Below are 14456 nucleotides of genomic sequence, written 5' to 3'. Positions count from 1 at the left end.
GAATTAAGGAAAGAAAAAAAAAAAAGGTAAGAAACAACATTAGCAGAAGTGTGATCTGAGAACAGACCCACCAAGGAACAAATAGTCATCCATTTGATTTATCTGATAAAACTGGAATGCCATGTGGCTCCAAGCACAGCAAGGCATACACATTTGCATACATTTAAGAGAGGGATTCACTGCATGCCTATTTCTCTAAAGTGGCAGTAGGCACAGTTTGTTATCCTCCCTTAAAAACAAGTCCTTGAACCCTGATTTTGTCACTTGCTTGATCCAGAAGAATCTTATATTTGTACAAAGCAATTGGCAAGAATGAGGGTCTGAGCAGTAACATTTGAAGGAGGGGGATGGTCTCAGTCTTGATGTGACTCAAAAATTCCTCATACCTTAAAAGCAGAGGAGACTGACATAGCTATTTCTGTGTTTTATATTTTATAATCCTGCCCTGAGGAATCAATGCATGCTTTTCAGTGGTGTTAAATTAACAAAAAACCAGAATGATTTTCTCAGGAAGTGTATTTTTATTGCTATATTACTGCCCTTTTCCCTGCAGCCCCAATAGCACCAAGTTAATGTTATGTTGTTGAATTCTTATGAGCAGGGCTGAGCAGAAGTCTCTTACTTTCTACTGCTCTGTAGGAAAAAGACATGGCAGCCCTCCCCTCAAACCACTCACTGGGCAACAGGCCTGACAAAGTTCAGCACTGCCCATTCATCCTCTATGGGCACTGCCATCCGCCTGCGCCTGCCTTTTAGAATACAGACATCCAACTGCTTGGCATCGGGCTAAAGCCAGCCAATGCATTTCACACAGGCCAGCCAACAGCTGCTTGATGATTTCCAAATGTTATGAACCTACGCTTGGTTTGTTCTCATTACCTACACGCGAAAAGCTGTGTGTTGTCCTGTGTCACGCAATGTCCTGTGTGCAGTAATAAGAAGGCATAGATAAAACAGACACAGATGGAGAGGCGCATCAGCCATGTGGAAAACTGACCTACTAATCATTTCATCCCAGAATCTATCCCCCATTTCTCATGCAGCAAAGCTGCTTAGATAGCTTGTAACTGCTTATATTAACGGGACAACTCTACATATTCTTTTACAAAGGTCAAGCAAAGCTGGGTCTAATTCCCAGTGCTGGTACAGGCTTTCTGTGTGACTTGAATGGGCCAGTCCACCAGTATACAATGTTTTCCCATATATAATACAGGCATAGAAATAGTTTTGGTCAGGAAGTCCGATGGCTCTGTAAGTACAAATCACACAATAAACAGCAGCACATTTGTTGAAACCAGCATTGCATAAATGCAGTAGAATAAAGCAGCTTTCCTACTTTAAAAGGAGAGGCGTTGAAAAATCCAGAGAGAAGAATGATGTACAGATTAAGAATATCCCACTATTCCTAGGAGGAGCTGAGAGATAAGAGACTAATCGCCTCCAGGACGTAGGGCGGATTGCCTATCCCATCTCATCAGTCACACTTGCCAATCAACCTCTTTACTGATAAGCCCATCTGGGAGGGGACTGGGAAGCAGGATGTAGAACGGGAGGCGATTAAGGCAAGCACAATTATTGGGCAATTACAAAGCAGTGGATGAGAATAAGCTGCATGCTGCTTGCTGGAGATAGGAGGCAAGCCTTCTCCCCCCGCCAAAAAAACAGATAGGAATATGATGAGGCTATGCTCCTTATTCTGAAGGGAAATAACATTGTCAGTTGTCATACGTTATCCAGACTGGGGGGCGGAGGGAAGCAGACAAAGGCTAAGTTTGGACATTCAGGAGTAGTCAAAAAATGTCCTTACAGTTTCAGTAATAGTCACCTAGTACCATATGAAACAAGTTATAGGCTTAAAACATCAAAGCATACAACTCAAATACACAGCTCATTAATGGAGATAAGGCATAACACACCTAGACAAAGACAAAGAATACAGACCAGTCTCAAAGACTCCTCTGCATGCAAGGTAAGTATTTGTCAAGAATGCATCTTATTTATAATATTTTCAATAAATTATTGTAAAATATTATGAATAACCCATGGTACCAAATCGGATTCTTTGAGGTTACAGCAGTGCTGTTTTGTTTCTAACATGGCACAGACATAAAAGATGACTCTAAATAAGCAGAAACAGAACAGTGACACCCAATAGCACGGGAAATGTTTATAATAGAACAGGAGAATTTAATACTAAAACCTCATTCCAAATTTTATCAATGCTATTACATATATCAAATAGTAGCATTGAGACACCTAGGGCTTTCAACATACACATTAATTTGCCACACCTTGAAAGTGAAAAGGCTCTAAATATTCACATACAAACGTGCATACTCTGCAAGCTGTTGATGTATTCGGCTTTCTCTTCTGCCTCTGCCCAAAATTAGGCAATAAATTTGCTCAAAAACTGGCCTCCAACTGTGAGGTGAGAAGACGTACAAATTAAGGCTAACCACAAATTACATACTCCAGGATATTCAAATTATTCAGGGATTATTCAGACCTTTACATAAATCAAAACTGAAACAAGCCTCAAATTACTTACTCTTGTATAATTCAGTAGTTCGTACATGCACACATCAACAATTAATGTATTCTAGTGGTGTCTAAATACTCCCATATGTCCTTCTGAGAATGCAAATTTCTAATAGACAGAGGAAACAGAAACCATTCTTATAAAATGGAAGCTCTTGTATGTGCAATACTTGCCTGGAGGGTCCTGCTAAGGTAACAGTGGCGTAGGGATCACATTGCCCGTTCACAATGGGCAGCCCTTGGCACTCTAAAACTCTAGAAAAGAAGAAAATGCGACAATCAAATCAATGAAACAGGAAGAGACTGGAGTGAAAATAAAAGCAACGCATTTTCATCCTGTTCCCGCTTCATAATACTTTACACTAGGGAATTGAAATGTCACTAAGCACAAGCCTTCAAATTTATAGCTAAACTTGAAAACACATTTTGGTCTTAAATACTAACTTTAATAGGGTCAAAAATACTGTTAAACTACAGAGAAACCTTAACTCAAAGGATTCTTATTATGCAAGTACAACAACTTAAGGTTCATGAAATAAGAGTCTGCTGTCAAGATGGGAGCTGTCAGCACTTTAAAATTCTGTGACAATTTATTCACACACAAAAAAAATAAATAACCAAAATTTACTTCTGTAACAAAAGATTAAATAAACCGACACAGACAGATCCCAGCAGTAGTCAAGTAATTTCTCAGAATCACATTCATGAAGGCCTCAGTGCTTTTGACAGGATTTGGCATGGGCTTATTTGTAAAGGTGAGTTAACTACGGACCAGTAGACAGTATGACAATAGCCGTCTTTCTCCATAAAACTTTTAAACAGCAAACTGAAGAAACACATTCAGCAGCTCTGCAATGAAGAAGTCAAAGAGACACTGGAGGGACAAAATAGAACAAATTGGGGTTTGCTGCAAGCCACGGTGAGAAATCTGCACTTTTGCACTCTCATTCCAGCTTCTCTTTATTAAAAAAAGAAAAAAACCACACAACACAACCCCAAAAAACAATGAAAAAGCGTTTCACGTTTAACAAGTTAAAACCCACTGAGGAATGTAGCACCAATTGGAAACAAAGGCGGACAAGCCGGTTGCCAAGACTCTCACTCCTGAAACAAGTTCTGCTTCCAACAGGTAAGCCTGCTGGGCTGATGTATTTGCACAATTAAAACTGGAAAATTTTGGTGAAGACAAACTCTGAAGCTCTTTGGGCAGGTAAGTAGTACTATACTTGCAGTGTGAAATACCTTGCAAACTTCTAGGTGCTATAAAATCAGCACGAAAAGTAATATTCATTTTACTGCTTTCAGAGACAGCAACTTCGATTAAAAAAATATTAAAAAATCAATAGAGAAAAATTCAGTAACAGATAGTGCTCCACAATTTTATCCACAAAGCAAGTTATTTGGTAACATAAGATGTAGACTTCAAATACAGTTTAACTACAGACCTATGACGTACTCTGCATAAAGGGAGGAAAAAAGTTAACATTCTGAACCGATACAGGAATCATTCAGCACTTGTATATCTTGAATTGTGAGTGCTCTACAAAACATGGAGAAGAACAACAGGATGACTTCTGCTTGCTTGTGGCTCTCCCAGGTTTGTACTCTCCAGCTCAGAAAACACAAGTTATCCATTCATGAACAGCTTACAATATCATGAATGGTGTGAAGAACATTTCCTCACAAAAGAATTAAGGGGCACATAATGAAATTACCAGGCAGCAGGTTTAAAATAAACAAAAGGAAGTACTTTTTCCACACAATGCATAATGAAATTGCAAAACTTATTGCCATGGGATGTCATGGAGGCCAAAAGAACACATGGATTCAAACCAGGGCTACATGAACTCATTCAGTGTAGTTTGTAGGCAGCTATTAAAGCTTAATGGTCCAGAAGCCTCCTCCAGCTCAGGAAAGCTCAAATTGCTGACTGACAGGGGTGTAACACTGGACCAATCATACCATATTTGAAGCACCACTCACCAGCAAATATCAGAAACAGTACTAGGCCAGATTAGAGGGGCATTTAACACAGTAGGGTAGTTTTTATGTTCTCTGGGGAAAAACAGAAACAAAAAACAAAAACAAAGAAAAATCAAAATACACAGATGTTCTCATACAATCACGATGACTTAACAGTAAGACGTTTCTTTGTGTGCAGTTGGAATAAGAAAAGCAAAAACAACCTTGAAAGAAACAAAATGTGGGAAAACAGGAAACAGACGCAGACATAAAATGTATCCCAAGCCTTTCAGGTAATTTAAAATATTGTTTAAGGATGCTGGAGAAAGCAGGCAAAAGACTGAAAACTTTGGATTTTGAGGAAGGAAGGCTATGTCTGGAGAGGTGTTCATTTTTGTTCTTATATCTTACTAACCATTGTGGGGAGAGACAATAAAATTCAACAAGGCACAGGTCTGGCCAAGTCATGTTAGTATAGCCTCATTAGTTGCAGGAAAATGTAATCCTAGAGCTGCTTTCGTTTCATGGGAAAGTTGCTAGGTAAATTAACACTGCTCCTCTCCCAACCTGGTACCAAAGTACTGGCCTTAATTGGCAAGCAGGAAAAAAGCCATAACCAAATGACAGCTACCCAGAGACACGATAAAATGGAGCCTCAATTCTGTCACATGGGTATCGCATTATTAAGACTGACAATTCATATTTGGATTAGATGAAAAAACATAGGAAAAGAAATGTTAACAAAGGTATAATCTCGGGGTTGGAGGGGGGGCACTGGGAAGCTGTGAATAAAGCCAGTAAAAATGAAACACCTTTGCTCTAATCAGGTGCAGAATTAATTTAACATTAACATTATCCTGTACCAGGATAATGAAAAAAAGCCTAGGCAATGAAGATTATTCAAGAATTACAAGTTGACTCATCAGGCCCCAGAGGAAAACTGTCTGGTGGCTGCTAGAATCTTTTCTACCCAACTGGTAGTTTCTGATCATGAGCCATCTCAAGCCCAGCTGGGGCAGGGCAAGCCATCCCTCACAGCCTTGTCTGGGCTGGGCTAAGGTTACTGCTGGGTCATATGGGAAAACTCTCAATGCAGCTGCCTCACTATATTTTGCTTGTGGTTTATAAAATTAACAGGTTTCAAGGAACAAGACATTTCAGTTTTCAATGTGGTTCATGACCAAACCTTCACAAGAGTAAATAAGCTATGGAAAATTCCCAGAGGGTAAAAGCAAACCTCAAACCCAAACACACCATGAGCCTGCCCCTCTTGCCTTTAAATTACATGATTACAGAAAAGTTGAGAAGGAGGCAGGGAGAGAAGGTTTTGAAACAAGAAAAGATTTTTCAACAAAGACTAAGCAGCTCACATCTGACAGTACAGGCATTCCTTCTCCCTCTGGGCTGCCAACCAAGAGCTGTGGGCTGTAGTCTCCGAGACAGCCCCTACACACAAGCATACTCAAAACCAGGCTTCACAGGCGAGCAACATCAGGATGATCCAAGCCTGTGGGCGTTCCACACCCCTTCCTTGGAATCACAAAAATTATTTGAAAATTATAGGCTTTCAGGGTGCATATGTGTCATTGGCATCCTTGTGCGCCAGAATGGACAACCAACACAAAAACGGACACAGAGAAAAGAAACCAGAAGGGACATAGCTGTTCTTAAAACATGTATGCATATTTACTGTTCTCTGCAGACCAAATCACTTCCAATGTACGTTGTCAGGCTCAGTTCTTCCCCCAGTTTCAACCTGGGGTCGGGAACAGCACACCATTCCCATATTCTTTTCCCAAATCAGACTGTTTTCTCACTGTGATTCCTCAACAGAAAATAAAATACATCTTTTCTTCTACACAATCTCGCTTTCTATTACTGTACATAATCCATGTATTTTAATTGCTTTCACATACATATTGCGCTCCTGGGATCAATAATAATGCTTGGCAAGTCTACTGATGTATCATAATAATCTGTTTCCAGCCTCCACCTCTCTTTCGTTTCCTAATCTTGAGGCTTTGTCCCATCTCATATGCATATTTTTTGGCCATACTCAGGTTCTTCTCTGTGTAATTTCAAAGACAAGAGACTTCCTCCTCCTTGATTGCTCTAGTGATCTAATTATTTCTTGAACACTCAGTACTTTGTGTGGTAAGCCTGACCAGACAGAGAAGTATCAACTTAAAAGCAAACTTTGTGGCAGTTTTGTCAGAACCGTCATCAAAACAATGCATCTTTGGCTTATGCTAAATACTTGTTTGGTAAGGCACATTCCCCAGCACTGGGTATACCACTTACTTTCTTAAGCCTCTCCGGATCTCTTTTTTTTTTTTTTTTTTTTAATTTTTCTTCCTTTTTACCTACTGACTATAGGATCATCTTTAACGTATGTACTCTCCTGAGTACCTTGTCTTTCAGGAGTAATGGAGCACCTCTGAATAGTCTCCCTTGTGAATGGACTTCCCAGGGCACATAAAATAGGCTACTAATCTTTTACTTCATAATAGAGCGGTCCAGTCTTTTCATCTAGCCTGACAGTAAAGAAGCGGTGCTTCCCCTTTCCTTGCCACATTCATGTCCTTTTCTTTCAGTGCAGCCTTGCATCATGATCCGAGCTCCTTAGTCATTCCCAGTGATGTAAGAGGAACTTTGAGGTAATGCTGCGTGATAGATTTCCATGTGTAACTTGGCCAAGCTCACATCTGTGCTGGCACATGGTAGCTGCTCTCAGACCAGTGAACTGACTTCTGTCTTCCACTGCAAGCAGCAACTATTCCCAGGACTCCTTATTCTCTTGGTCCGCGTGTGACCAGGGCCTTGATAAACCACTCACATTCATGTGTTTTAGAGGTCTTTGCCGGGATTTATCTACATCCACAACTACTAAGCACAAAGGCACTACATCTAGCTCAGAAATTCCCTGAATCATAAATTTCTGGAGGCTGGAAGAGTGTATCACCATATGAATGCTCTCATAATTCTTCATCTCCTACTGCACACACTCAGAGACAGCGTCCTGGGGTTTGGTCTGACCAAATGCCACATCTGAACTGCTGTTAGTGCACCTTCAGACAAACCTTGCACTTCACTTCCACAAAGCAATCTACCCACCTTCATTCAGGACTTAACATAAACACACAACCCTTTTTTGCCAAGAGGCTGACCAAGCGGCCTGTTTCTTCTGGAACAAGGCACAAAGATCCGCGGCACTAAATGAAATCCTGCCCCATTCAAACAAATGACATAACTTTACCTGGGATGAGCATTTCTTAGTACAGTATTTGACACACTGGCTCTGAAACATTTATATACCTAAATTATACAGTCAAAACCACCCCCATTTCAGTTTCTGAAATCTGGATACAGATTATGCAGATCAGAGGAACAGGCTATGCAGGCAACTATTTTGATTTTTCTCTTTAAAATACCCTCCACAGACTCCACACCAAAAGCACAACAGAAACTTATGAAATTCTGAGATTACAACTGCAATCCCACGTAAGTACTGCCTTTTCTTCCCCATTCCCAGTTGAGTCCAGAGTAGTTGCAATCAAGCAAAACATTTAAACATGTTTTTAAATTCATGTTATCCTGAACAAAGTTTCCTTCCCGAGCTGACCTACAACAGTTTTTGCAGCCTCACGCACCACCTAGATTAGCTTTTGGTTTTAACTGGAAAGCTCTGTATGTGCCACATTTCTACCACTCACGCAGAGTTCTTGTTAATACAAGGCTGTTAATGGTGATTTCCTTTGGACACAGCAGAGGAAGAGGAACTGACTGTTAGTGTTTGGGTTCGAGCAACGATTTCTTTCCCAAGTAATTACCGAAGATATTTTATAGCAAAACAGGAACGAATATTCATACAAAGCCAACCAATAATATATAGAAAGCAAATGAAAGCACAACGTCTGCTTCCCCAATCTAGACCAAATAATATTAGAGATATTACAGTAAAACTACAATGTAAAAACTGTTTCATTAAATATAAAGAAGAAATACTGTCAATACATATGCATCCCTAAAACCACTATCACTTCAAATAAAGTGCAAAATTTTCTCATGTTAGTACACATCTAAACATTTATTATTAGTTTAAAAATCACATGGACTTTTTCCTGCTCTTAATATGGGAGCTGTCCTCCATGCTACCGTTTGAAACATCCCATTTGCCTCCCAATATCAGCTCTAGAAAGACTTTTAAAACCACACATTTACAGAGTACCATCTGTGCTCTGTACTAAATAAAGAGAACAGACTAAAAAGTGTGTGTCAGCCATCCTGTTCTCACAGGACAAGGAGTTAATCCATTAGCAGTTAAGCCAGTTTATGAGTCAATTACAGAAGTGTCGCAAGCTTCCTAAAAGCCACTTCAGAAAAGTTTTTAGCTAGGTTAATATAAAAAATGGTTAAATTATCTTCTGTGCCCTGAGGCCTTGAACAAAGACACAAACTTGCTGAAATTTTGAACTGCACTGATTCAGTGAGTATTACCGGCACTGACATCATCATTTCCTCCTGCCTGGGTCTTAGACTTGCAACCCCAGTTATTAAGAGGGAGCAACACCTGAATGATGAGAAAGTGAAAAGAAAGGGCAAGTAAGGAGGCAAAGCTGTTTCTAGGACACACTGATTTTCAGAGAAGGCAGAAGACCTAAATACAAGTTGCAGAAAAGCAAGAAGCTTGTAAAAATTGTAAGGGAATAGCAACACAAAGGAAGAGGTACAATCAGGAAAGGATGAATTTGTTTAACGACAGAAATATATTGGTTCTTGTAGGGCAAGTGAAGAAATTTGAATCTGATGTAGTATGGCAGGAAGCCAAGGAATGGGTCAGCATATCAAGGCAGTTGCAGCAGTGTTTTTGTTAAAGCAGCATGGTGAGGAATGTAAAGGAGTGAAATAGAAAATGACATCAATTACAATACGCAGTGAACGATTAGAGCCTAGACAACAGCTTTAGCTGAGCCGACTGTGGCCTACGGCAGTATTAAATGGAACCAATGAGATACTGTCAGTACAGGCAGATGAGGAAAGAAAGAAGACCAAAGATCAAAAGGCAGCATGTCAGTTGAACACAGAAAGACAGTTATGGCTACATAATGAAGCCAGTGACACAAACGTCTCCTGTGCTGTTTTTCTTTGCTTGGAAACATAGGTCGGTCTCAAGAAGACACACAGTGTGCTATATGGATATACAGGGTTTACGGAAAGCAAACTGCCACAATCTCCGACTTGAGGCCTGTCCAAGTTTAACCTGCTGCCAGGAAGGAGCTGCTTGCACAGGGCACAATCCCTCCTTTAAGGCCGTGCCTGCATGTCACTGTACACATGCATGAGCAGATAAGGAAACAAACCAAACTGCATGAGCACACCCTGATTTTTCCCCTCTGCCAACCAGCAGGGGCCACAAGCATCTGCAACTACTGGACGGACTGATAACCATATGATGATAAAGGAAGACAAAATTAAGTAGTTCATTTTGGAATGACTGGAATTCATCACAAAGACGGAGTGTGATACTTGGCAGGGCAGAAGTTACCAAGAAATCATCAAGAAATCACCCAAATAAAAAGCTTTTGAGCCTACTGGCAGGGACCTGACTATGAAGGAAGTAAAAGGTAAGAGAGGAAGAGACCAAAACCAGAAGCTTTAAAGAACTTACGCCAGAGAGAAGGAAATAAGTCACCCAGGGGTGGGAGGAGAACGGGTTTTCAACTACAAGAAACAAACCAGCAAAACAGAAGCAGCATGTCCTTAACTTATCTAGGGGTTTCCTACCTAACTGGTGAGTAAGGGTTTCCTCCAAAGTGCTGAGTATAGCCAAGTCAAACAACTACCCCAGCTTGGCCATAAGTGTTAATATTTTAAATAAAAGCTCAGACATGCTGGTAAGCGACCTAAACAGATAGACGTCTGTAACAACTGGGAGAGCACCAAGTACAGTAGGCTGGAGGAAAGCATCTAAATCTCATGCCACAACACAGTTGAACCACAGGGCACAATAACTCAGACCTCTTGGGCCAAGGGAATGCATCACCTGAAAGTCTGGATCAAATCTCAACAACTTTTGGGTGACAGGGGGTGCATACTGGAAGGGAAGGCAAGGGAATGAGATGGTTTAATGAGAGCAGCAGCACTGACAGAATGAAAAACCCAGCCAGCTTCTTCTCACCCCTACCCAGTCCAAGTATAATGATTTCTGTACTAAATAAATCCTTGAAGACTCCTCCACATAGATTCTCACATCATATATTTAATTAGATGTATTATAGTAGCAAATACACCTTTCTAAATGAAAAAAAAAATAGCTCACAGTTTAAAAACAAAAGAAGTAATTATTTGTGGACCTAGTAAACAATCAAAGGTGCCTTCAAACACTACATGGAGGCTAGAACCTTCTGTATTGGGCATGCCTCATCACACTTGAGGTACGTGGAACTTTTAATGCTTTAAAAACACAACTTGAAACAACTCAGAACAACTTTTGATTACATTTATGTGAATAATCAGAGGATCTGGGGTCTTGATTAACAACACTTATTATTAAAGGGTAGTGATTTTTCCTAGACATGCAATACTTTCATTAAGGAATTAAAATTAAGCTGATTCATCACCACTACTGAAACCTGATGGCAGTTAAGTTGCAAACTGAGTCCCAAAGTAATGCTGATGCATTGAATTAATTTTGAGAAGAGAACTGGGCTAAGGTTATACAAATTGTGTCACGGTTAACATGAAAATGCTCTCCAACTAGAATTCAAGAAATTAATATTAATAACTTGATGCTGTCTAGATTTACATAACTAGAAAGATGTTAACATCTCATTGTGATTACAGACAATGGAGTAATCAAGCAGGGGAGGTAAAAAAAGAATAAAAATCACACAGTATCAGGTATTTAACAGTAAAATCAAGGCATAATATCCTCAAAAATTATGTTTTATGAAAAAACAAAGGACAGTAATATTCAATACAAATTAGCATTCAGATGTGCCCAGTTTGTGAAAAGCAGGAAGCAAAACTATGGGGTCTTTTTCAGTTATCCAAACACCAACATATAGATCAGGCTTGTTAAGTTTCATTTACCTAAAATTTTTACACTATGGCAGATGGAGCTATTCATTCCAAGAAGCACAAGCAGTTATGTCCTAGGTGCAGATAAAACCCATGATATCCCATCCCAAGAAGGCTCTGCTAATATATACAGAACAGTGGGTATACTGTTGTTTGTACAGCACTAAGATCCCTGGTGATTAAAAACAATGCAAAGTAAGCACCCTTTAAAAAAAAATTTAATGACTTGTCACTTTAGATGTTCTTAGGGAAAAACAAGATGTAAATTAGGGCATGGTCAGGTAGACATTCTGGTATAACCAGCTGTAATTAGTAGCCCACATCAGCTTTACAATTCCACTTATTACACAAACAGTTTGTACTTGCATTAAGTTTCTCCTCATATTTTGGGACCAAAATGGATCACTGGGATCACATAGTCTGGCCTCTTTCAAGACAGTGATGAAAGCTCTCAGCTAGTCAAGTTATGCAACGAGTTCATGATGTCTACTGCATCTCCAGAGCACGTTCTTGAAAGAAATTGAGGCTTAACTGAAAGGACTCATAATGATTAATATATCCTTACAATGTTCTACAGGAAACTGATTAATGATTATGACTCAAAAAAAAAAACCCACCCAGAAACCCAACAAACTTGTTTCCCACTAGATTAGCCTTCAGCTTCCAACCATTGGGTATCCGTGTAGTAGGAATAAGTAACCATACAACCAGAAGGACTCTCCTCTGAATATTGTGCATACTGTGGCTTCATTACTTTGAAGTTCTTCTTGCATGAATCAAACGCTCGCTCTCTGTGAGACACATTTACCAGGTCCTCAATTCTTCCCGTAGCTCTTCTATGAGCCCTTCTGAGTTTAACAGCATCCTTTTTAGCCTGGTCTCCTAAACACACAGGCTTATGAGAAAATGCTTTCTGTCTACATTTGGCCATTGATCTCCCACTGATGTTTTGGGTTTTTTTTAGTAAGTCGGTGATTTCCACAAAATTTGAAAAAGTGGTAGAAATCCCAAAAGTACTCCAGTTCTACAAATTTTGTTAAATCCAATGGCTGTGTAGAGAAGAGAGCACCATTGGACATCCCCAGGGAGGAAAGGGCCGCACACGGCGATTCAGCAATTCTCTGTAGCCTTTGACTCGACAGTACATAAATAGCAAGAGTTGGCCATCACACTGTGCCATCTCTTACCAACATGATGTTTAGGCTATCAGAGCAGGACATTGGACAATACGGCAGTAACTGTCAAACAACTAAAAGGGTAACACCATGTGCAGCCAGTCACTGCAGCTGTATGGAGTCTAGCTGAATTCTTGCTTCTGTTTGAAGCTTGCACGAAATCATTACAAAACCATCAGCTTGGAAGCAAGTCAACTGTAAAATGAGTCAAAATCAATTGCAGACACTACTGCCTCCAAAAGCACAGCCTCCTTGCCAATTTCTGTGCTTATTAGAATGGCTTCTTGCATTTTCTTTCAAAATATTTCCCTTTTCCCTTTGTATTTGAGAGAATCAAGTGATTAAAGGAGGAACTAGCAAACTGCCTTGTACAGTGGGAAGGAAAAGAGGGGGACAGTAAAAACAATTGATCTCAAAGTGCTATGAAATTAAAAACGCGTACTAAAAGACTTTTAAACTTTCCCATTCACAAGTGCTTTTCTATGTTACAAATATGCAATTAGCAACACAAATGAAATATTTCACAATCAACTCTTACTGAAAATGCCAGAAAATGGCATCCAAGTCAAAGGTTTATACCAAGAAGGTGGGGGGGACAGGGGGGACAGGCAGGGAGGAAAGTAGACACCTGGTGATTTTAGTACTGTGGACTCTGGAAAGAACTTGGTCAGAGTACATAACCAGTTGCACTCCCAGTACAATAATGTACCCAGAAACAAGAACATGATTTCTAGCTCATCCAGATGGAGCAGGGAAAGAGATACTTTCTCATTATTACCACATACACTGTCAGACTTCGTGCAATAACTTCCTCTCAAAAAATAGTTCTGTGAACATCAGAGTTAATGAAGGGCATTTCCTATGCATGGTGTACCACATCTTTATTCTCCTTATACTTGCAAAAAAACCCCTACTTCAACACCTGGGGCCCTGTGACTTCCCTTTTTGTCTCCAGCTTCCCCTACTCTTATCACACCTTGATGTTACCAGTTCCCAGTTCTGCTACCTAAATATCACCTTGGCAAGTGTCGCTCTTGCGTCAATAAAAAAAACCTGCAGAGAAAAGTGCAATTTGTAAGTTGTGTCCCATCACATTACTCCTTTAGAAGCTTCACCAGCATTGGTTTTGGATGGTGCCTGCCACAAAAGCGGTAGGAATTCCAACAATCATTCAAATACTGTGTACATCAAAGAGCCTTTTGATATAGGTCATGTTGCAGGACAGTTACCTAATTTCTTCCTAACGCCCTACCTCAAACCTAATTGAACTGCTCCAGCTGATCACCATTAAAGGACATCTGTGAAGTAAAAACTGCAGACATTTGGGGTACTGTCAGCATGTCCAAGGTGCTAACAATTCACAGTTCTCAAAATCCATGCATCTCTTATAAACATGAATACTACAGAAACGCTCTCTAATGCCACCAAACCACCCTAACACTGTGATCTCAAGCACATTTAGAAGTTAAAACTCACTTATCAAAAGGATTTATGCTTGAATAATTTGTCTCCGTTTATAATCCCGGACTATGTTTACTCTGTGTAAAACAGGAAGTACCCTCACGTTATTTAAACAGTGGCACTTACTGCTGAAACAAACTAATTTAGAAGACTTACATTCCAGTCTTGAATTGTGAACTCAGTTTTATATATATTCCACAATCATGTGATGACGATTCAACCTCAAAATGGCAAGCACTT

General features: G+C 39.9%; 1 protein-coding gene across 2 annotated transcripts in view; it reads right to left on the bottom strand.

Moving 5' to 3' along the window:
- Window positions 1-14456, bottom strand: part of RASA3 (RAS p21 protein activator 3) — a 138329-nt gene that overhangs the window by 31293 nt on the left and 92580 nt on the right. For both annotated transcript variants that reach the window (XM_074560786.1, XM_074560779.1), the window contains exon 6: window positions 2713-2793. In XM_074560786.1, the coding sequence (XP_074416887.1) occupies window positions 2713-2793 (81 nt within the window). The remainder of the gene's footprint in view (window positions 1-2712; window positions 2794-14456) is intronic.

Source organism: Larus michahellis, chromosome 1 (genome assembly GCF_964199755.1).
Source record: "Larus michahellis chromosome 1, bLarMic1.1, whole genome shotgun sequence".
Taxonomy (NCBI): domain Eukaryota; kingdom Metazoa; phylum Chordata; class Aves; order Charadriiformes; family Laridae; genus Larus; species Larus michahellis.
Note: the sequence above shows the minus strand (reverse complement) of the source record. Positions and strands in the feature narration are given on the sequence as shown.